Raw genomic sequence first — 22257 nt, 5'->3', positions numbered from 1 at the left:
TAATCCTCCTCCACCCCACCACCCCCAATTGTCTATGGGTTTGTGCAATATCTGTCTGTAATTATTGTACTAATCTTTATACTCCCATAATTTATCAAACTTCATGTGAAAACATCTAGAATTTACTCCTCATTTGACACGCCTTATAAGGAATGACAGGTATTTATAATCCCTAATTAAGAGTGATGGTTTCCATCATCCTTATTTAACATACCTTATAAGGAGCGATGGTTTTCATCATCCTCATTTGACATGCCTTATAAGGAATTTTGGTATTTATAAGCCTCATTTGACATGCCTTATAAGGGATTTTGGTATTTATAAGCCTCATTTGACATGCCTTATAAGGAATTGTGATAGTATTAATAATCCTCATTTGAAATGCCTTATAAGGAGTGATAGTATTCATAATCCTCATTTTACATGCCTTATAAGGAGCAAGATGGTATCCATAAGCCTCATTTGACACGCCTTACATTACAAGGAATGATGGTTTTCAGAATCCTCATTTGACATGCCTTATAAGGAATTGTGATGGTATCCATAATCCTTATTTAGAATGCCTTATAAGGAATGGTGATATTTATAATCCTTATTTGACACGCCTTACATTACAAGGAATGATGGTTTTCAGAATCCTCATTTGACATGCCTTATAAGGAATGAAAGTTTTCATAATCCTCATTTGAGATGCCTTATAAGGAGCAATGGTATATACATAATCCTCATTTGACATGCCTTATAAGAAATGATAGTATTTATTATCCTCATTTGACATGCCTTATAAGAAATGATAGTATTTATAATCCTCATTCGACATGCCTTATAAGAAATTGTGATGCATTTATGTTATTGTTATGCATTTTCACAATCCTCATTTGACATGCCTTATAAGGAATGATAGTATTTATAATCCTCATTTGACATGCCTTATAAGGAATGATGGTGTTTAACTCCTATCAGCTTATGTTTTATAAGGAAAATCATTATATATACTGTAACAATGTCTACATTATGGCATAATACCCCACATCTCTACACAAAATATACATATGTGAGGCATATTATCTAATGATTTCACTGGTTTAGAAACAATAACAAAAGTGTAAGTTCTTTTTCAAAAATTTGAATAAAACGGATATTTTTTTTAATGACAAATATAAGAATAATGTAAAATATACCCTGAAATGTATAACATTTATGGTTACCTGGTTGGAGACAGGTCGTTACAGGTGTGATATGACCACCCGTGGTGTCCGGGTCTGTAAAACACTTGAGATAGGTGTCCCACCCTATATTTTTCATATTTGCATCGTTTACTTTTACACATGTAAATGATAAGGACTAGATATATGATACCCTAAACCCAATCTTACCTCCACAAAATTCTAAAAGATTTAATTTCAGACAAACGTAGCGGCCATAAATCCCACACAGGATACAGTGTCCGTAATATAAATGTTGAAAGTTTAAATCATATCCTGGACCAGTAGATGGACAGTCCAGCATATGACCTTTTGACCAACATGAACTGAAAATTTAAAGCATTACTGGTATGTCTGTCTGGCAAATCATTCACAGGTGATAACTATGTAGGTATATATAATACTTTTTCCTTCATCAAACTTTGTCATTTGACTTGAACAAAAACATCTAGTGCATAATCTATATCATACGAAGTCTTTTAAAATACCACAACTTACTTTGCTTGGGATTTTAAACACAAATATTATTGATGCATAACATCTATGCATACCTTAAATTAAGGTATGCATAGATGTTATGCATCAATAATATTAAAATCAATATGTTGTTTTCATATGTGCTTTATGAAATTACATTACTCATATGTGTCGAACAATAATAGTAAACATAGACTTGTGTAAGTATTAAGTTTATGTATCAAGTTGACAAGGCATAAGTTTTGTTAAGTATTAAGTTTATGTATTAAGTTGACAAGGCATAAGTTTGTGTAAGTATTAAGTTTACATATTAGTTGACAAGTAATAAGTCTGTGTTAGTATTAAGTTTATGTATCAAGTTGACAAGTCATAACTTTGGGTTAGTGTTAAGTTTACATATCAAGTTGACAAGTCATAAGTTTGGGTTAGTGTTAAGTTTACATATTAAGTTGACAAGACACAAGTTCATCATCAAGATGTGATTATAGCCTGTGGTAAAATCCACCCACATACCCAGGTCTTAGCCACAACCTATAATTTACTGTCCCAGTACAGGGCTGGGTGGGTTGGTTTGGATCAAGGACATTTTAACTTAACTTCCTAACAAGGAAAGACAAACTCCCTTGGAATGAGAACGCCAGACTACAGTTTAAGATTGTACCTGCTGGCTCAGACTAGATGATCAGTTTAGAGAAATCTCTCGTTTCCAAGTCACCCTATTAAGTTATCACCATACTGAGTTGGATTTAAATTATTACTTGTGAAAAAGTCTTAATATGAACATTCATGTATTATTGAAAGAGATATTCAGAATAAGATAATTTGTAAGAGAGTTTCATGGTGTGGTAGTAAGTAAATTCGTAGTCATATTAATAGCATGGGTCTCACAAATATGTACTTTGAATTTCAGCACTTGCCGGGAAATGTCTTAAATACAGTGTCATATGCCTTGAAAGTCTTGAAATGTTGCAAAAATACCTTGAAATTTTCGAAATTCATGTCATTTGGGTTGTTTTAAAAAAACTAGAATCGACAATACTCTTTATTGGGATTGTTATGTACATGTACACTAAAATACAAGACTTTATATTGTGTTATGTAACTGTCATAATTTCACCAAATTTTGATTATATATTTTTTGTATATATATAAATGAAATTAAAAGTCTTAGAAAAGTTCTTGAATTTAATGACAGGAAGTGCTGGAAATGTCTTAGATCACTAAAAGTCTCTTCGAACCATGAATGTATGATATACAGATTGGAATCAAAGGGAGGTAATTTGTATCTATGAAAGAAGGAGAGGTAATCAGATGATTTTAACATAAAAAAACACAACTGAATCATTAGCGAAGATAAAGCATCGGACATTCCGTAACAACCTGATATATCACAAAGAAAATGATCAGTAAGATCATAAGGGGAGCTTATCAGATACAGATCAAGGGGAGATAATCAAATCACAAATCCATCATCAGAGAAAGGAATCCATTGTATGATAAATTCAATTGTGTGATTTGGAAGAAATTTATATTTTTTTTTTTTTTGGTTTTAGGCATGAATTACATATGTAATATGAATAAAAAATATTTTCTTTATAATAGCTAGCCCAAAATCAACCATTACTTCATGTAAGCATGCATTTGTTGGCATTTGTACTTAAAAAAGTTAATATATTTTTGCCATTTGATAAATGATTAAATTTCATCTGAACTTTAAATTAAACAAATTGCTCCATCAAAAAAAACTGTGATTCATTTCCTATGTACAATAAAATCCTTGTTTCTAAATTGTTTGTGACAGAAACTCTTAATTTTCTCCTTTTGAATAATTAAGTTGCATGTGTACTTTTAAAGTAAAAACTATGACCTTGAACTTGAGAATTAGTGAGCCAGAGATTTCTGCATTGTTTGTTAAAACCATGATAGATGATGCATTGTTATTTATTTAATTATACGTCCGCTGTCAACAGAAATGTGCACTTTTACATAAAATGTCATTTGGTATAAACTAACAAACAGTTTTCTGTGTTAATGAAAAAATCTGAAAAATCACAGGAATGCATGATTTTAAGGATCACCTGCGTTTAATAATGCTTTGAGTATTTTACAGCAATGTATTGTCAGATATTCAGCTAAATGTCCTTTAAGTTGAGGGAATGTGTAGGCTCAGATGATTGGTAAACAGACTATAAACACGGATAAGGAGAGAGACAAACTGAATTCTCTACTAAATTAAATTAATGATGTAAGATATTGAAATTATAGAATAATACAACAGTAAATATCTTTTTGAATTTATTAACAAATACATGGTCGTTTGGGTTTTTTCTTGCCAAACATTTCATGACATTATGTTGTAAAAAACAAACATGATCTTTTGTGTGATATTCAAGTTGTACAAGATGGAATTCAGGATATGAAATTTGATATTGTTTTAAAGGACACGGAAATTTGTTTTGGCATTCTGAGAGATTGGGGAAGGGTTTTGAAGTGGTTCCTCTATGGTTTGCCTGTGTACATGTGAAAATAAAAATGTATGTCACACCCCAAAGATATCGGATCTGAGTGACAAAAATCCCTCACAGAATTGAAGAGGTTATATGATCAGCATATCCTTGTACTTCAATATGTGAGTGGCCCGGGATTTTTCATCTTTGACTCTTAAGTTCTTTCATTTGTTTGTGTTCAGTACTTACGAATATTCATAAAGGTATAGAGGTTTAATGATCTCTTACGAATATTCATAAAGGTAAGAGGTTTAATGATCATGAGGCCATATTTAGGGCTACATAATTTTTCCCAGATGTAGAAGAAAAAAAGAAAAACCAAAAGTCCATATGGGAATGAATAAATATAAAAAAATTCTATGATCTTTCTTCAGATTACACTTGTAAAAATACAGCAATCTCAAATGGCCAAGTTATGTGTACACATGTGAAAAGAGGAAGACATTTTGTAAGATTTAGCTTAAATATAATTTGTATACTTAATCTGTCAGTATGTGGCAGTTATATGAAATTTGAGACATCAGCTAAAATAGAAGGAAGTATTAAAGGCTATACAGATATATTTAGTGTTATATAAATCATGATTCGTGGAATAAAGTTAGGAGACGCTTCCATTAGTTTTGTATAAAAAGCTGTTATGATCAATTAGTTTATTAATTGGTACACTTGCTGTTTCATTATGATGTAATGCTCTGCATGTTAACATGCAAAAACTATCTGCTTAATTAGCACCTCTCTTAATTACTATGATATATTGGAATATTGCGCACAAGAATATTCAGAATTCTGTCTGATTTGAAGAGTTAAAACATTCCCAAAATTATGATTTTATTGGTTGTTAAGATTGATCAAGTGATAAATTTATTAGTAGTAAGGTACATTTCAGAACTAACAAAAGATTAATTATGATTTGATGAATTTGACTGGTTAATCAGGATTCGATAAAATGTACTTGGGTGTATTTCAGAACTGATTATAGCATTTCCTTCCACAAACTTGCACTAGACTTAGTCCTCGGTGGTATAGCTGGCTTCAAGGCATATACGTATACATACTTGGGTTTCTTGAGATGTTTTGGCTGCAGGAGAATGTAAATATGTGTACATCAGGCCACAGTATGTAAGTGCCTGCTACCAGGGCTAGAAGACCTCTGTATAGAGACGGGACAAAATGTCCAGTACTGGTGTTCGATGAAGATCGTGGAACAGTAGTTGTCAGTTAATTTCGTGTGATGTCATATGAAAAATTTGTGATTTTTGATTGTTGGTTTGCATAACTACTTCATGAAAAAGAAACAGAGAAATATGATTTCATCAGAATTCTTTGATTGACATTAGAATTGAGAAAATTATTTTTGTGACTTCGATGATGAATATTCATTATGACAATTACTACGACAGATGATCTTAAGGATTGGAATATTTTCCCTCTACATTCTATTTTCTGATTATGGATTTCCTTTAAGTGTCAATTTTATAGATTTGATTTAGGACTTAAGTTCATCATTTTTGTCCATTTTGGATTTAAAGTTACATTTATTCAAATTCTTTATAAATATTATTATATACATATAATGAATTTATTTTACAGTTAATTTTAGACTTTTTTAAAAGTTATTAATATTCATATTTGTAATTTCGATTCAATTTGATATCACTGTTATCATAGATTTTCGATCTTATCTAGACAAAAGTAAATGGTATGATGATTCTATTTCATGAAATCTAAATATTTTGTTTAAATCTTGAATTTTTGGCATTCAGGGGTTCTTGAAATTTGATTCTATAATCATGGATCTTTAATTTAGTCTAAGATAGGGACTAAGAGTGTCCAGGTGTATGTCAAGGTCTGTGTGTTTTTCAGATTAGAGTTCCCTATATACATTATAATCCCTACGTATGCTTCACAGAATATGGTTGGGTGATCCGATATCCTAGGCGGTCTTAACAAATTGGATATATCTCTCATCAAATATCCCCACATGAAAGTGAAAGTAGACATTTAACGTTACGGATGAGCGAAGACCAAAGGATTGAATCTTTGTGGTACTGAATGAAAATATTTGTGGCAAAAAAAAATTTCTTTGGATTAATGAACATTTTTTATGCAAGCTGAAGGACAGATTTTTACTGCGATGAGATAAGGGTGTGGATTCGATTGTTGTATTCTGAACTTGATGTTAAACATATTTTAGAGGTTAATAACTTGGACATTTCTCAATGTACTTCACATTATTTGTTCAGACTGCAGATTGGATGATATTTAAAACCTGTTGTAAAAGAACGATTGGAATATTGGACTGAGAATGGAATGAAGCACCTTCATTTATCAGAAAATATTCAAGGAATTGTAAAATAGAGGAATTCTAATCGTGAAGGATTTCAAGCGACTGTGCATGAAAATGAGTGTTGTTTTATAAAAGACTGATAACGTTGCTACTTGGGCCTTATCATTGGAGGTGAATTTTGCAGTTCATCAGTGGAAGTTATTTTCTTTGGATGTTTTATCAAAAATTTACAGTGTTGAAGAACAACTCGCATAAGTTTCATGCTTGACACATGTGTACTCTTAAAATTACACATGTATGCTCTTAAAATCACACATGTGCACTCTTAAAATCACACATGTATGCTCTTTAAATCACACATGTGCACACTTAAATGGTTTATGGACTTGTAACACTTATAAGGGAAAACGAAACACTAACATCTTGTAGACTTAATTACATGTTACTCCATTGACATCATACCTGATCATCTAAATACTTAACCTTAGTGTACGAACATCATTGAGACTTGATTACATCAATCATCGTCCATGGGCAAAGTAATGATTATTGGAGAGAGGAAAGCTAGAATTTAAAGTAATTTATTGTTGGACTCCTCCAGGGGGTTTTGTAGTAATTGGTTCGACACTTTCTCCCATATATTACATGACACAACCTATTAAAAGCCTGTTTGATGATCACTTCTCGGCCTACAGACGTTCAAGTAGTGTTGGGGTGAAATTATGACCCCTGTTTCTAACGTGTGCATAATGTGAAAACTTTGTGATATTGTTTAAATACCTGTAGTGGACTTTGAACATTACACATTTTCAAAAGCAATTGGATTTTACATGAAATTCTTGGATTTAAACTGTATTTTGCAAGTGGAGTTTCATCGATGATGCTCAAATACGTGCAGTGAAATTTTAAATTGGTCAGTGTTGCTTTTCAAAGTTATGACACAGTTTAATACTGGAATGACAGAATCGAAAATCTAACAGATACATATTTCTACCATTTCTGCAACGGATTACGTTCGACTATAAAAAGGTCTGTGAAATGCACTTAATGACCTGGTATGTTCCTAATGTTGTATTTCCTGCGAATGTTCCGGAGTGGTGTGTGCATTTAGATCATAACGACATATAACATTAAAGGTCGTTCAAAAAGCTTTGATATTGTAATCGAACATTTGTGTTACATGTGAACTGTGCACATGACTGTTATTCGAGTGTAATTCAACACAGCTACATGGTAGAGCCTGCTTCTTGATTTATGTGGAGGAAAGGGCTACTTGACATGTACAGTAGTCTATGAGATTCGTGATTATGTTAGAAGTATATTAAACATATGGACATTGGGATTATCTCAGAAGCTTGTTTGGATAATGGAAATCTGCAGTGAAGTGGCTGGATTAAGGTTTTGTATATATAAAGAAGTTTGTTGAAGTTATTTCTAGGTTAGTTTTAAAAAACTTTCTCTGATAATATATACATCTTTAAAAATCATAATCAGATATTGACAGAGAGGTTTGTGTAGGAGCAAACTTCCGGTCAGTGAAATTGTGCATTGTTTCTATATATATAATTAAGAATCTGATCATAGAGAATTTGTGTTGTATATGTGGCTTTCACAGGAGTGTGTACGCAACATCACACAGTAAACTTTTACATGTGAATGAAAGGAAAACTGTACTTGAGTAACTTTAAGGATACCAACCACACGTCACGGACACAAACAATGTCCTTGGGGCACAGGATGTGAAATGCACATGCGTTGTTTGTGTGTGTTGACCGTCGCACGATGGGGGACAACGACAACTCGTTTTCCCGGGAAGAGAGTCCAAGTCGACATGTGACCACCTCTCCGGGGGGATCGGAATCCTTCGGTCAACTAAAACTACGGAAAACCTGCGGAGAGATTCTCCTGTCTCGTTATCAAAAAGTGAGTGTTGCTTCCTGTTTTAATCGGTTTGTTATTGTCGTTTGTAAGAACTCTCGGCCATAAAATATGATTTGTTGTTTGGTGAATATATGGACATTTTTCCGACTACATTATGAAATACAAAGCCAGGTAGTATATATCATATAGCAGTTTCGGGACATGATTGATTTCAGTATGTAGGACCGAAGCATCAAGTGGCTTACAAAGCTGACCTCACCTTCATGTACTGACAAATATTTTGTTTCATAAAGTGTGGGTATAGAATTTGAAGATATCTATATGAGACGATAATGTGAAGAAGGTTGACCAGATCTGCCAAGAAATGGTTTCAATTTTCCTTGTAAATACAGGTGTTTGACTTGTTTGAGCATCAGAGACCTGTCCTGTAGATATATATGTGGCTATCACATAGCAGCCACTCGGTGCAGACAAGGGTTTTAAAAATCTATTGTTACAGCTTCTGCAGTATCGATCGAAATGCGAATTTGAGACCTATTCAAGCTTGTCTCCATCACTGAGCAGGAAAATTATTATTTTTTTCTGATGTGGTGTGCATATCACTGCTTTCTTTATCAACTGTATACAATTTTAATTAATTAAGGTTATCAGAAAATTTAGATCAAAACTCTACAAAAATGTTCAATATTTGATTGCTATTAAATTGAAACTTTAAAATGAAACAAACTATATTTTTGTGTTGTTTAGAAATGACACCAGGCAAAGTTATTTTGCCAGGTGTTTGAAATGGACACCTTCTATCAGAATTTATACCCCTGAAATGAAGATGGAAAGTCAATTTCCAAGTGAATTAGTTTAGGGAAATTTGATCTGTAAGGCTTTCAATACTGATCCAAACCATCACTGTGACCAGTCTTATCTTAGTATCAAAACACAGCTGGGAGTTAACTACAAGTTGAATGTTATTCCAGAGATTTTTTCCCCCTGATTTTTCCCTGCTGGTTGTACATGTAGATTTATGTTATTTGAGACTTGTTCAAGTTCCAGAACTTCTAATAAATCTTCACAGGGCTGGGATTACTGCATAAAAACCTTAATTGACAGTTTTTGCTGCTTTAGTAGAATCGCCTTTAAATGGTCTATTATTGCCTTTAAATGGCCTATTATCCCAACTGACACTTTTTCAGTCATATCAACATAAAACACCTTCCCAACCACATATCATTTGCCCTTGCCCAGCCTGCATCCCAAATTTTCTGACTTATCTGCCCTTGTCCAACCTGAACCCAAACTTTTCTGAGTTATCTCCCCCTGCCCCACATGCATCCCAACTGTTCTGAGTTATCTCCCCCTGTTCCACCTGCACTCCCAACTGCACCCAAACTGTTCAGAGTTATCTCCCCATGCCCCACATGCACCCCAACTGTTCTGAGTTATCTCCCCCTGTTCCACCTGCACTCCCACCTGCACCCAAACTGTTCAGAGTTATCTCCCCCTGCCCCACATTTACCCCCACCTGCACCATAACTCTTTTGAGTTATCTGCCCTTGCCCAGCCTGCACCCCAACTGCTCTGAGTTATCTGCCCTTGCCCAGCCTGCACGACAACTGTTCTGAGTTATCTCCCCCTACCCCCAGCAGTATTTTCTTGAATCTTACTTAGCAGCATGTTCTCATGCTCTTGTTGTTTTGTTAACATGCTGATAAGTCCCAAATTCTTGATATTCATGATAAAATCAAATTCCCATGCGGCTTTAATGTTTTAATTGTGTGCAGCTTACACTGGTAAGAGACTGATAAAGTCTACACAGTGGTATGTTCCCTTGGCCTCCCCTACACATGGTCAGATATCATACAGATTCATCAGTTCAGCTCCTGTGGTCAGCCACTTAGGCAGATACACAGAAATTACCAGCTATGTAAACACTGGTGGCAGATAGCTATAATGACCACCCCTTTTACCCATCTGGTCAGGTCAAACAAATTATACATGATATATAAACAGTGATCAACTGATACTGACCAATACCTAACTAATGGCTACTTATGTGTCCATCTGGTCTGGTCAGATACACCGAAGGACTTGTCCATCTGGTATGACCACCCTGAGACCATCTGGTCAGTTTTACAGATTTACAAAAAGGGTTAACCAATACACATACATGGGCTTATTTTGTCTGGTCAGGTCAGTCATAAGGTACACAAGTTGATACAATCTGATACACATGTACATATCATACAGAAGTATACCATCTCAGTTAAATAATTAGATTATTTTATATGCAATATTTATTCAACTAAAAGCCCATCTAATGCAGTTAAGTAAAAAAAAAAAAATCTATTCTACGCTTTGCCCTGGAATAAGCCTATGTAGCCAATCCTTTTCTGACGAACATTATTTATCCTCCAATTATATATACCAGGTAAGTCCATGTCTGGTAACATGTCCACCCACCAAGGTCTATTTGTTTTTGATGGGTTTATCGCCCCATGAACAGCCAGGGTCATTTAGGGATGGGGTCTCCCTGTAGTAGTTGGTGACAACCACACTGAACAACATACAGGAGGCCGGTCGCATGCCATCAAGAGCAGTAAGTATAAAGTGCCTTACCCAAGAACACAACCACAACAAAACAGACTGGTCAGTTTGGTCAGTTTGGTCAGTTTCTCAGCTTCCTTAGAAGCACAAGCCGACATGGGTAGGGAGTGTCCAACCACTCACCTCGGATCTTACCTGACGTTATATGGCTGGCAATTAAAATGACTGAGCTATCACGGCCCCACCCAGGTCTAATTCAGTTCAGTAAAACGTTATTGCTTTGTCCTGCATTAAATCCATCCCCTACTCTAATCAAAGCTTATATATGTTGGACTGACCAAAACAGGGATTATTTTTGGATAAATAAGTTTCTGACCAATTGAGGAAAAATTATGTTGGAAAAAAAACACTGGTTATTGTGGTTAGATGACTTTCTGCCTTTGTCATGTGGATAAAATAAATTTTTCCCAAGTGAGAAACGATGAAACAAGTATTCAGTTGGCTCTATATATTACCATCTTATGTGTATGAATCTTAAGTAATTTTCATGATATTTGGCAAAAATATCTTAAGCAATCCAGCAAAATTTTGTTTGGTTATACTCAAAAGTTAAAAGATGTGTGTGCATTTGAAAGCATTCCAAAGTGATGAGGACAAGTTATATTGGTAAAGATTAGGATAAAACTTAAACCACAAAATTCTTCCTGTGCCAGGCATGTCAGATTTTCTACAGTTTAATGTACATGAGTATGATAAGCCATGTACGTAGGATGATGTGGACATTTACAGCGATTCTACCCCTATCTCCGGTTTACCTTCCAAGTGTATGTGTTTTGATACATCCCTTTAACATTCCGGTATCTTCACACTTAGTCAGATGTCATACTTTATGTTCGATTCACACCCATCCCCCCAGGCCGTCTGATGTCATAGTTTGTGTTCACAACCATCCTCCAATGCCGTCTGATGTCATAGTTTGTGTTCTCACCCATCCACCCAGGCCCTCTGATGTCATAGTTTGTGTTCACAACCATCCACCAAGGCCGTCTGATGTCATAGTTTGTGTTCTCTCCCATCCACCCAGGCCGTCTGATGTCATAGTTTGTGTTTACACCCATCCACCCAGGCCGTCTGATGTCATAGTTTGTGTTTACACCCATCCACCCAGGCCGTCTGATGTCATAGTTTGTGTTCACAACCATCCACCCAGGCCGTCTGATGTCATAGTTTGTGTTCTCTACCATCCACCCAGGCCCTCTGATGTCATAGTTTGTGTTCACAACCATCCGCCAAGGCCGTCTGATGTCATAGTTTGTGTTCTCTCCCATCCACCCAGGCCGTCTGATGTCATAGTTTGTGTTCTCTCCCATCCACCCAGGCCGTCTGATGTCATAGTTTGTGTTCTCTCCCATCCACCCAGGCCGTCTGATGTCATAGTTTGTGTTCTCTCCCATCCCCCCAGGCCGTCTGATGTCATAGTTTGTGTTCTCTCCCATCCACCCAGGCCGTCTGATGTCATAGTTTGTGTTCTCTCCCATCCACCCAGGCCGTCTGATGTCATAGTTTGTGTTCTCTCCCATCCACCCAGGCCGTCTGATGTCATAGTTTGTGTTCTCACCCATCCACCCACGCCTTTCCGTGCCAATCTCTTCACATGTTCAGTGCCTTCTGAGTCGAAAATGTTGTCATGTGAAATTTACGGAAATTTTGATATGGATCAGTCTAAGGTCATGGTCATGTATATATCTAGACTGAAAATAGTATTTATGACACAGATGTAATTAATTGACAACTGAAGAGGTCTATTAATACGATTAGCACTAGAAGACAAACTCAGGTGAAAATATGATTTTACTTTGTACCAGTGCATGCAGTAGCTGTGTCACTTTGACCTTGGCTATTACGAGCTGTTTATTGTTATTGTCAGATTTGGTATACATGTATTAGATTGAGAAGTTTAACTTTTAAAAAGCAACAGGATAAGATGTAGGTGTAATAGAAATTGAATTCAGGGAGCAAATATTCGAACCAATAAAGGATTTCATCTGGACACAAAGTAGAAGGAGAAGAAGATTTAAGTGTCTAATTGCTTCATCGATAACCAATACCTTCCATGTAAATCTAGGGGCCTGTTCGTTTGTGCAGACAAAGTGGTTTGATGTGTTTAATTGTAACCTTAATTCTAGAAAGTAAATCTTGCCAGACCTGCAGATATTAATACAGGTCTTGAAAGTCTTTGTCAAGGCTTCATCCAATGGCAGCATGAAAACTAGGTTGTCGTTATTTCAAATGTCATGTTATCAAAATGAGGAACCAGGAATCAAGTACTGATGAATCCTTCAACTTCTTATCACTAATAAGAGTTGGCATCTCAAAACAAAGGCAAGTTGTGTAAATATATATTATCAAAAAGCCTGAAATACAAATGAGAATCTCACAAATGTTTGACATGCATTAACAACCTTACAGCTCAAACCATATATATATATATATATACAAACACTACAAACAAAATGGTAGGCCCTGTAATGCAGTAGTGTCCAGTCTTTGTGATGCTCATGATTACTGTTAATATGGATGTAAGTAATTGCTGTATGTCTCATAAATTATTCAATGTATTCTTTAATGCGTATGATATTACAAATAGATATATATTGTTTACAAATCTTCATAGCAATGTATGAGGTTGCTAAACTTTTGCCAGAATTTGCTTTTAACTTCAGCCAAGGGTCTGTAATATCCTAATATCCTCATAACTATTCATTCATCTACAACAATGAAATTTAGTTTATATGTATTGTTGTTGAGAGCATTTCTTATGCCATTACATCAAGGTTTTATTAATATAAAACAATTTCAGATCCTTAAAAGATTGATGTTCCATGAAAAAAAAATCACCCAATTTCACATCTAGGTCAGGATTATCTGGGTCAGAAATGCACCTTTTAGTAAAGGAGGGGCCATTTATTTAACCCTAACTATGTTAACACCAGGACCAGTGGGTTTTTGTACTGCAGAACTTTAAAAAACTGGGGTAGTGTGGCAATAAATGTAGGTAAATGATACAGATGCTGAAAGACTGTTTTAAACTCCTCCTAGACTTTTCTGTGGACTCTTAACATAACTGCTGAAAATTAGTTGAAATATGATAGCGATATAAAAATGATAAATTCATTGTGTTGACAGCAAATTCAAGCAAAATTGTTCAGATTGTAAAAATGTAAAGTGGCATTTATTTATGAAAGAGTAATAAAGTTCTAGGTATAGTAAATTAAAATCAAAGTGAGCTGGTTTAAATTTACCACAGATCTCGTCATAAAATAATGGATTCACTGTCAAGATTGATATCAAGTAATCAAGATGTTGAAATAATGATTCAAGAAAACCTTCTACTGAACATGTTTTTAAAAGTGCCTGTGTTAGAAGTGTTGGCCTCTTGATAATAATTTACTAAATGTGATGGAAATATATTTAAATAAATTAATATGGCAGTCATTTGCCTTCTAATTAGCACTTAAATATAATTAAGATACAGAAAATATGTAGATCACTGTAATTATCCTCAAATAAGCCCCTTCCCCTAGTGTAAAAGTTTAGTAACATGTTAATCCTCAAATAAGCCCCCTCCTCTAGTGTAAAAGTTAAGTTTAGTACCATATTTATCCTCAAATAAGCCCCTTCCCCTAGTGTAAAAGTTTAGTACCATATTTATCCACAAATAAGCTCTCTGCCCTAGTGTAAAAGTTAAGTACCATATTTATCCTCAAATAAGCCCCCTTCCCTAGTGTAAAAGTTTAGTCCCGTATTTATCCTCAAATAAGCTCCCTTCCCTAGTGTAAAAGTTAAGTACCATATTTATAATCAAATAAGCTCCCTTCCCTAGTGTAAAAGTTTAGTACCATATTTATCCTCAAATAAGCCCCTTTCCCTAGTGTAAAAGTTTAGTACCATATTTATCCACAAATAAGCTCCCTGCCCTAGTGTAAAAGTTAAGTACCATATTTATCCTCAAATAAGCCCCTTTCCCTAGTGTAAAAGTTTAGTACCATATTTATCCACAAATAAGCTCCCTGCCCTAGTGTAAAAGTTAAGTACCATATTTATAATCAAATAAGCCCCTTTCCCTAGTGTAAAAGTTAAGTACCATATTTATCCTCAAATAAGCCCCTTTCCCTAGTGTAAAAGTTTAGTACCATATTTATCCACAAATAAGCTCCCTCCCGTAGTGTAAAAGTTAAGTACCATATTTATCCTCAAATAAGTCCCTTCCCTAGTGTAAAAGTCTAGTGCCATATTTATCCTCAAATAAGCTCCCTCCCCCAGTGTAAAAGTTTAGTACCATATTTATCCTCAAATAAGCCTCTTTCCCTAGTGTAAAAGTTTAGTATCAAAGTTTGGAGAGACTTATTTCTGAACCACTTTTAGCTGACCATTTTAGAATTGATGCTTCTTGAAACTTTGTGGGAAGGTGCGGCAGACTTTTGTAGATAAATGTTGTAAACAAAAAAAATTTACTTCATAAATATTGAGGTTGATATGCTTGAACTTTAGATATACATACTCAAATCATGCATACTCAAATTGTAACAAAGTTCAACTGTACAGTTATATTGTTAGACTTCAATATTTAAATCACTTCCTGTACAAGTTTATTCATTCTAAGATAACTTCCTGTTTAGAAAAGCGTATGATATTATAGGTCTAGAACCTTGTGTGTTCCACAAATCCCTCAGCAAAGTTTTATGTTATCATTATAGCAACATTTCTCAGACATTGTCAGACTTATCTTTGATGTGAAAAGTTCTGGCAAAGAGAGTAAATTGTTTGAGGTCTAGAAGTACTCAGAAGATTCGACAGTTTCTTAGTCTCGTTGCCTTATCTTTCATCGGTGTAGTTTGGGAACATTTTAAGTATACGCAGGTGAAAGTACCAGATCAACTCTGAAACATTTGGCACAATCTGATCATGGTATTGATAAAGCTTGATCCACATACGAAGTATGTCTTCTTGAAGTTTAAACAATTTTATCAGCTTTTTTGCATTTTGTTTTATAGAAATTAGTAATTTATTATCATAGATGGTAATTTGTTTCATCTTTGTCTCTCAAAAGTTTGGAATTTTTTGCTGTAATCTTTATTTTCATTTGATCTTTGTCTTTTAGACTCTTAATATTGGGGAAGTTTTTGACTGTATGATATATGCTGTGATCATGCCAAAATATAATGGAACAATATTTATCTTATAAACCCACCTCTCCTTATGACTACAAACATTAACCAGTTCATGCTGAGTTTAACTAAAATTTACCCTGTTGACCAAACTGTTCACTTAAAAGTCATATATGAAAATTAGTTTTTCAGTCATGTTGAAGGTTGTGCATCAAATGTAGATGTAAACTTTATTTATTTTACAAAAATTGCGAAACAAGTTACATCAACTTATATTAATTACACTTATTGGCCCGGATTAAAGCACTCGATCGATGTTGTCACGGTAATTTCTATAAAATCCAAACAAATTATGTGTGTTTTGTCACATTGTTTGTATTTTCCTTAATTTTTAAGGATTTTTAAAAATTAATGTTTTTTTAATTAAACTCTTATATGTTAAAGTTTCCTCTTTAAATGATGAAAATTGTAGGCATAGTATTTGAATACTTTTTAAATTAAAACTAACAGAAATTTTAAAGATATTTTAAAATGCATCAAAAATGGCTTACATATTAAATGCAAATGGAGAAATCTTGAAAATGGATAGAGTAAGGGAAAGTGAGAGAGAGTAGAAACAATATGGGGGTGTTAGCAATCTGTTTAATGTAACGCTGCATGGTTATCTCAGAGCATCACCCACAAATGTTGGAAGGAAAGTCAGACTAACTTATCAATCTCTCACCAGAATTGTACAACATTGTACCATCTGTCCTGTCTAAAACACAAACTCAAAACCAAGGTTCATGTAAATATTTCAGTGAGGGTGCTAGCAATTTCAACTGAATTCATTTCACAAACTGCAGCACTTTGGAATTTATCTGATTTTCACTAAAACACAGTGAGCAGAGATTTATTCAATGGAAACCAGCACTCTCAGATAGACAAATCTGATTTGGTAGCTAAAGAGTCAGTATTAAATATCATGACCTTGTAAGTATAAAATATTTTGACCTTGTAAGTATAAATATTGTGACCTTTTAAGTATGAAATATTGTGACCTTTAAAGTATGAAATATCATGACCTTGTAAGTATATAATATTTGATGACCAATTAAGTATAAAATATTGTGACCTTATAAGTATAAAATATTGTGACCTTGCAAATATGAAATATCGTGACCTTGAATGTACAAAATATCGTGATCTTGAAAGTATAAAATATCATGACCTTGTAAGTATAAAATATCATGACCTTGTAAGTATAAAATAATTGTGACCTTGTAATTATGAAATAACGTGACCTTGTAATTATAAAATATTGTGAACTTGAATGTACAAAATATCGTGATCTTGAAAGTATAAAATATCATGACTTTGTAAGTATAAAATATCATGACCTTGTAAGTATAAAATAATTGTGACCTTGTAATTATGAAATAACGTGACCTTGTAATTATAAAATATTGTGAACTTGAATGTACAAAATATCGTGATCTTGAAAGTATAAAATATCATGACCTTGTAAGTATAAAATATCATGACCTTGTAAGTATAAAATAATTGTGACCTTGTAATTATGAAATAACGTGACCTTGTAATTATAAAATATTGTGAACTTGAATGTACAAAATATCGTGATCTTGAAAGTATAAAATATCATGACCTTGTAAGTATAAAATAATTGTGACCTTGTAATTATGAAATAACGTGACCTTGTAATTATAAAATATTGTGAACTTGAATGTACAAAATATCGTGATCTTGAAAGTATAAAATATCATGATCTTGAAAGTATAAAATATCATGATCTTGTAAAGGTATTAGTAGATCTATAGCTGGAAGTTGGAAATCTTTGAATGACACCATCATCATTGTAATTTGTTCTCCATCATTCGGTTATTGTCGTCCTACAATGAAATATATATAAAGTAACTACCATTTTTTCCAATAGTCTAAAGTTGAGAATTTTGAAAAAAATGGACCCGTATCATACAATTTTTCCCTCTTTAGAACTATTGTGAATGAGTAAGTGTTTATAAGAAATTTATTTTTGGAGAGCTGTTCCTGAAATCCTTTCCAAGTGTAATACGATCTCTTATCAACTGGCAATATATATCAGCATTGCTTGAGCGTTCCACAAATTCACATAAGCTATGTTTCCATTGGTTTGGTTTGGTTTATTTTGTTTAACATCCTATTAACAGCTAAAGTAATTTAAGGACGGCCTCCCGTGTGTGCGACATGCATGCGTGTGGTGAGTGTGTATGTGTGTTTTGGGAGGCTGTACATGTGGTATGTTCGTGTGAAGTCTCCTTGTGATAGGCCGGAACTTTTGCCGATTTATAGTGCTACCTCACTGAAGCATACTGCCGAAGACACCCAGCAGGACACCCCACCCGGTCACATTATACTGACAACGGGCCGTTGTTTCCATATAATTTCTGCAGCTTAATAAATTGCAAAGCCACTTTGTTACTTTCTGTAGATAATTAACTTATTTTTTCTGACAGTGAATTTCCATGTCATAAGAAGTTATTTCAATATTCAGTTGGTTCAGCCATATATAGGCATATATATATGCATAGTATATTTGAAGTTCATTATGAGTCTGTTAGAGTTATGTCCCTTCTACTGAAGCGACATATTGAAATCAACCTTTTTTACAGCAGGCTTACAAAAGTTATGAAGACTATCTGAATTCAGATATAAACATGGTTTCTTATTCTAAAAATGGTTGAAATAGATTTCCTACCATAACATGTACACCTTGATATTATATTCTATCAATTCAATTTGAAAAAATACATTTTTTAAACAAAGTTTACCAGTAATTTGGGAACTGAAAATATCCAGTTTGGTTTGAGATCCTGTTGGGGACCCGGCTATTCAGACAATGCACCATGCAGTCTCGAGACTAATTTGTCATACATGGTCAATTAAATGCTTTACAGGGGAAATCATGCTTACTTTATAGAAGGGATAGGATATGTAGGTTAGTTCCGTATGATACTGCACAAGTTCTCCAGGGTAATGGATCTTTGACTTCTCTTAAGTATGCGTTTACATTCTCGCTTTAATCTTTTTATCTCGAAAATCTCGAAATCTGAATGATGTTGTAATACTTGAATAACATTTTTTGACGAATTTGCAAAATAGAAAAAGGGTCCGTTAAGATGATAAAGTTAGATAATTATTATATATAAAATCACTTCACTTTACATTGATAACAGAGAAAGGTATTTTAAGTAAGAAACATATGATGCTTCTGAAAAACTACACATTAAATCCACTAGCAAATATACCAGATATATATTGCATGCAGAAAAAAAAAAAAAAGTCCTACAGCTTTTATTTCGCAAATTTGAATTTAAAAAAAGAAGAAGAAAAATATTTAAAAAATTCTTAAAGATATTTTTTTAAATAAAAAAAATGAAAAAAAAAGTTAATGTTGCTATAGGATATTTACAAGTTCGATCTTTTTATAAGAGAAAAGTTTTTCAATTGATTTTTTGGATGAAGCTGTTAACCTTAGGTCCATTTGCAGGTTGCCTGTATGTAATGTATCAGCAGGCATTGATTGATGAGAATGAACCGAGAACTTCATACACAGTAACACACCAATGGGCCTCCCTGCCAACGCTATGACATTTCTCATGAAATGCAAATACGTATCATTACTGCTTAGCTTAATTAACATCTCTGGGAAACAAAACTCTAATTCAACTTCATAATAATAAAAAAACATGAACTGATTATTTCAACAAAAGGTTAAATTTTGTTAATTTTAACCATTGTTTCATAATTTATCATTCAACAATGAAAAACTCTTTTAATAAAACTTACTATGAAGTTTATTTGTTGGAGATTCCATACTCCAAAGTTGTGCTGCAGATGTTTTAAGCAACTGTTTCATTCAGCAAAATTAAAATGAAAATTTTGATTTTTGTTAAAAAATGAAAGAAGATAATTTGATATGTTTGTTCTATTAATTTGTCACAGATGGTGTATAAAAACAGTATTTTTACAGTTTCATGGCCACAAGATAAGTTAAAGATACATATTTTCCTGTCTGTCAAAAGTGAACTTTACTCTATTTTACAAAGCACTATCATTTTGTAACTTAATCATTGGTAACATGAGGCACCAAGCTGCAAAAAAGATTTTGTGAAATTGTATCGGTGTCAGGTATGCTGTACAAGTTCATGAAACATAAAAACATTTAAATGTCTTGTTCTAGGGTTATAGGAACTCCGCTGTGTTTAATCCATCGTAACTAGATATGTTAAGTTGTCACTTTGTCTAAATCTTCCTTGTGACAATAAATATTGCTTGAATGAAACTGTCGAAGGTCAAGTACATGCCTAGCATAATAAGGATTCTAATGACTGCAACGTTTCATTTTCATCACCCCAAGAATATTCAAGTGGACATATATTATCTTGCGATGATATTTGAAACGGAAAAGTGACATGATAATTTGACAGAAATGTGTCATGTTTTTATCTTGAAAATGGAAATTTAAAAAAAATACTGATATTTTAAAGATATATTGATGGCATTTAATTATAGTTGAATAAATGTTCTGATAGTATCGTTGACAAATATTGCAGCATATTTTGCTACTTCTTTGACTTGATTCCAACACTGCAAGGGAGGTCATCCTAAAAAATTGTATAGAGTTAATAAACTCTTGGATACTGCACCTGAATTTTATCGTAATTTGTTATATATCTGATTTATATAAATAGTTCTGCTCAAATTTGAACTCCCAGACTATTTGACAAATATGACAAATTATTGCGTCCCTCAGAATTTATTTTTCAATCATGAAAAACTCGAAAAACTATTTTTATGCTCAGCTAAAAAAAATTCCATGCTCACTTAAAGAGAAAAGTAATATTCGTATATTGAGACTGATCATATTGTATTTATGCGCAGGATGTTAGAACTTCTTGATTAAGTATTTTACGTAAGACAGGAAAACATAAGCCTGTGTCAAAGTTTTGTCAGCTTAAGTAATTTCAACACAAAATCTTTTCAAATGCATCTGGGCTAAGATTAACCTCGAGCTCTTTATTCAACACAACTGCTGTCAAATCTGTTTTTATCTGTACATATTAACATAAACTTGATACCATGTATATATAATAATTATAATGTATTATGTTTTGTCCTTCAACTGTGTTTTAAACAAGTAATGCTTTCTGAAAAAAAAGATGACCTATAAAAAAAAACCGCCTAAAAGAACATCAATCAAACTACAGGATGCCTTTTGATTGGCAATTTTTTTTTTTTGTGATTTTAGTTTAAAGCTGCCCAACCTTGATGTGTTCTGAATCTATAAAAGATTGACAGAAAAGATCTATGTGTGTTTTTAGGTCAATAACGGGGTAGACTCAGGTCAGCTCAAAGTAAATACTGAAAAATATCTTAAGTTCTAAAATGTGGCCATTGTAGTGGACCCTTGACATTCTTTTTAAAGCTTTGTCACATTTAATGGTTCAATTTAAAAACCTTTAGCCTTAAAATTGGATTTGCTCTTGAAAAAGTGGCTCTCTTGTAAAAGTTTAGCAATCATTTAGTTTCAAGAATGTTTACTTTTTCAGCTCTTTGCTTACACACTGATACAAAGAATGTGGCTTAAATTACCACACAATGTGAAATACATTTTGAATTTTTATTCAGAAAACATGGCACCGAAACAAACAATTATCAGTATTCATTTTGTTGTTAAATCAGGAAAAAATATTTAAGTGATGGCACAATTTCTTCACAGATACATACTTGTATTATGTATGTATATAAGGTTGTACCATAAAACTATTCTCACTTTCTCTGACCAACATTTTCATCATGAAATTTCAAAATAAAATGAGTTTAAAATCGGTCATTCATGCTTTCAGCAGCTTAAATGTACATTTCAATGTAAAGGGTCCTCAGTACTTAGAATTGAAAGGGACTTTTGTCAGTGTTGTAGATTCCAGACAGAAGATTTTTCTGATACTACCTGTTGGTTTCCGTGGAAACTAATGAGTTTGTACCTGTGTGTCAGGTGACGTGTTTGTAAGGAATGTATAGTAACAGTTGTAAATGTCTCTTTACAACAGGAAACTTTTCTGAATGAATGGTGCCTAGTCATATGAGAAAACGTTAGCATTAGGCCAGCTAAAAAGAACACCTAGCTCCGACCAGAATAATATGTAGTCTTGAGC

General features: G+C 33.5%; 1 protein-coding gene across 3 annotated transcripts in view; it reads left to right on the top strand.

Annotated features, from left to right (window-relative positions):
* Window positions 1-22257, top strand: part of LOC117332717 (septin-2B-like) — an 82218-nt gene that overhangs the window by 22150 nt on the left and 37811 nt on the right. The window contains exon 1 of one of the 3 annotated variants that reach the window (XM_033891731.1): window positions 8022-8399. The exons of the other annotated variants lie outside the window; for them this stretch is intronic. Within the exon in view, the coding sequence (XP_033747622.1) occupies window positions 8259-8399 (141 nt within the window). The 5' untranslated portion in view covers window positions 8022-8258. Of the gene's footprint in view, window positions 1-8021; window positions 8400-22257 lie in introns of those variants that run through there. 3 annotated transcript variants of the gene reach the window in all.

The sequence above is a fragment of the Pecten maximus genome, chromosome 8, assembly GCF_902652985.1.
Source record: "Pecten maximus chromosome 8, xPecMax1.1, whole genome shotgun sequence".
NCBI classification, from domain to species: Eukaryota; Metazoa; Mollusca; class Bivalvia; order Pectinida; family Pectinidae; genus Pecten; species Pecten maximus.
Note: the sequence above shows the minus strand (reverse complement) of the source record. Positions and strands in the feature narration are given on the sequence as shown.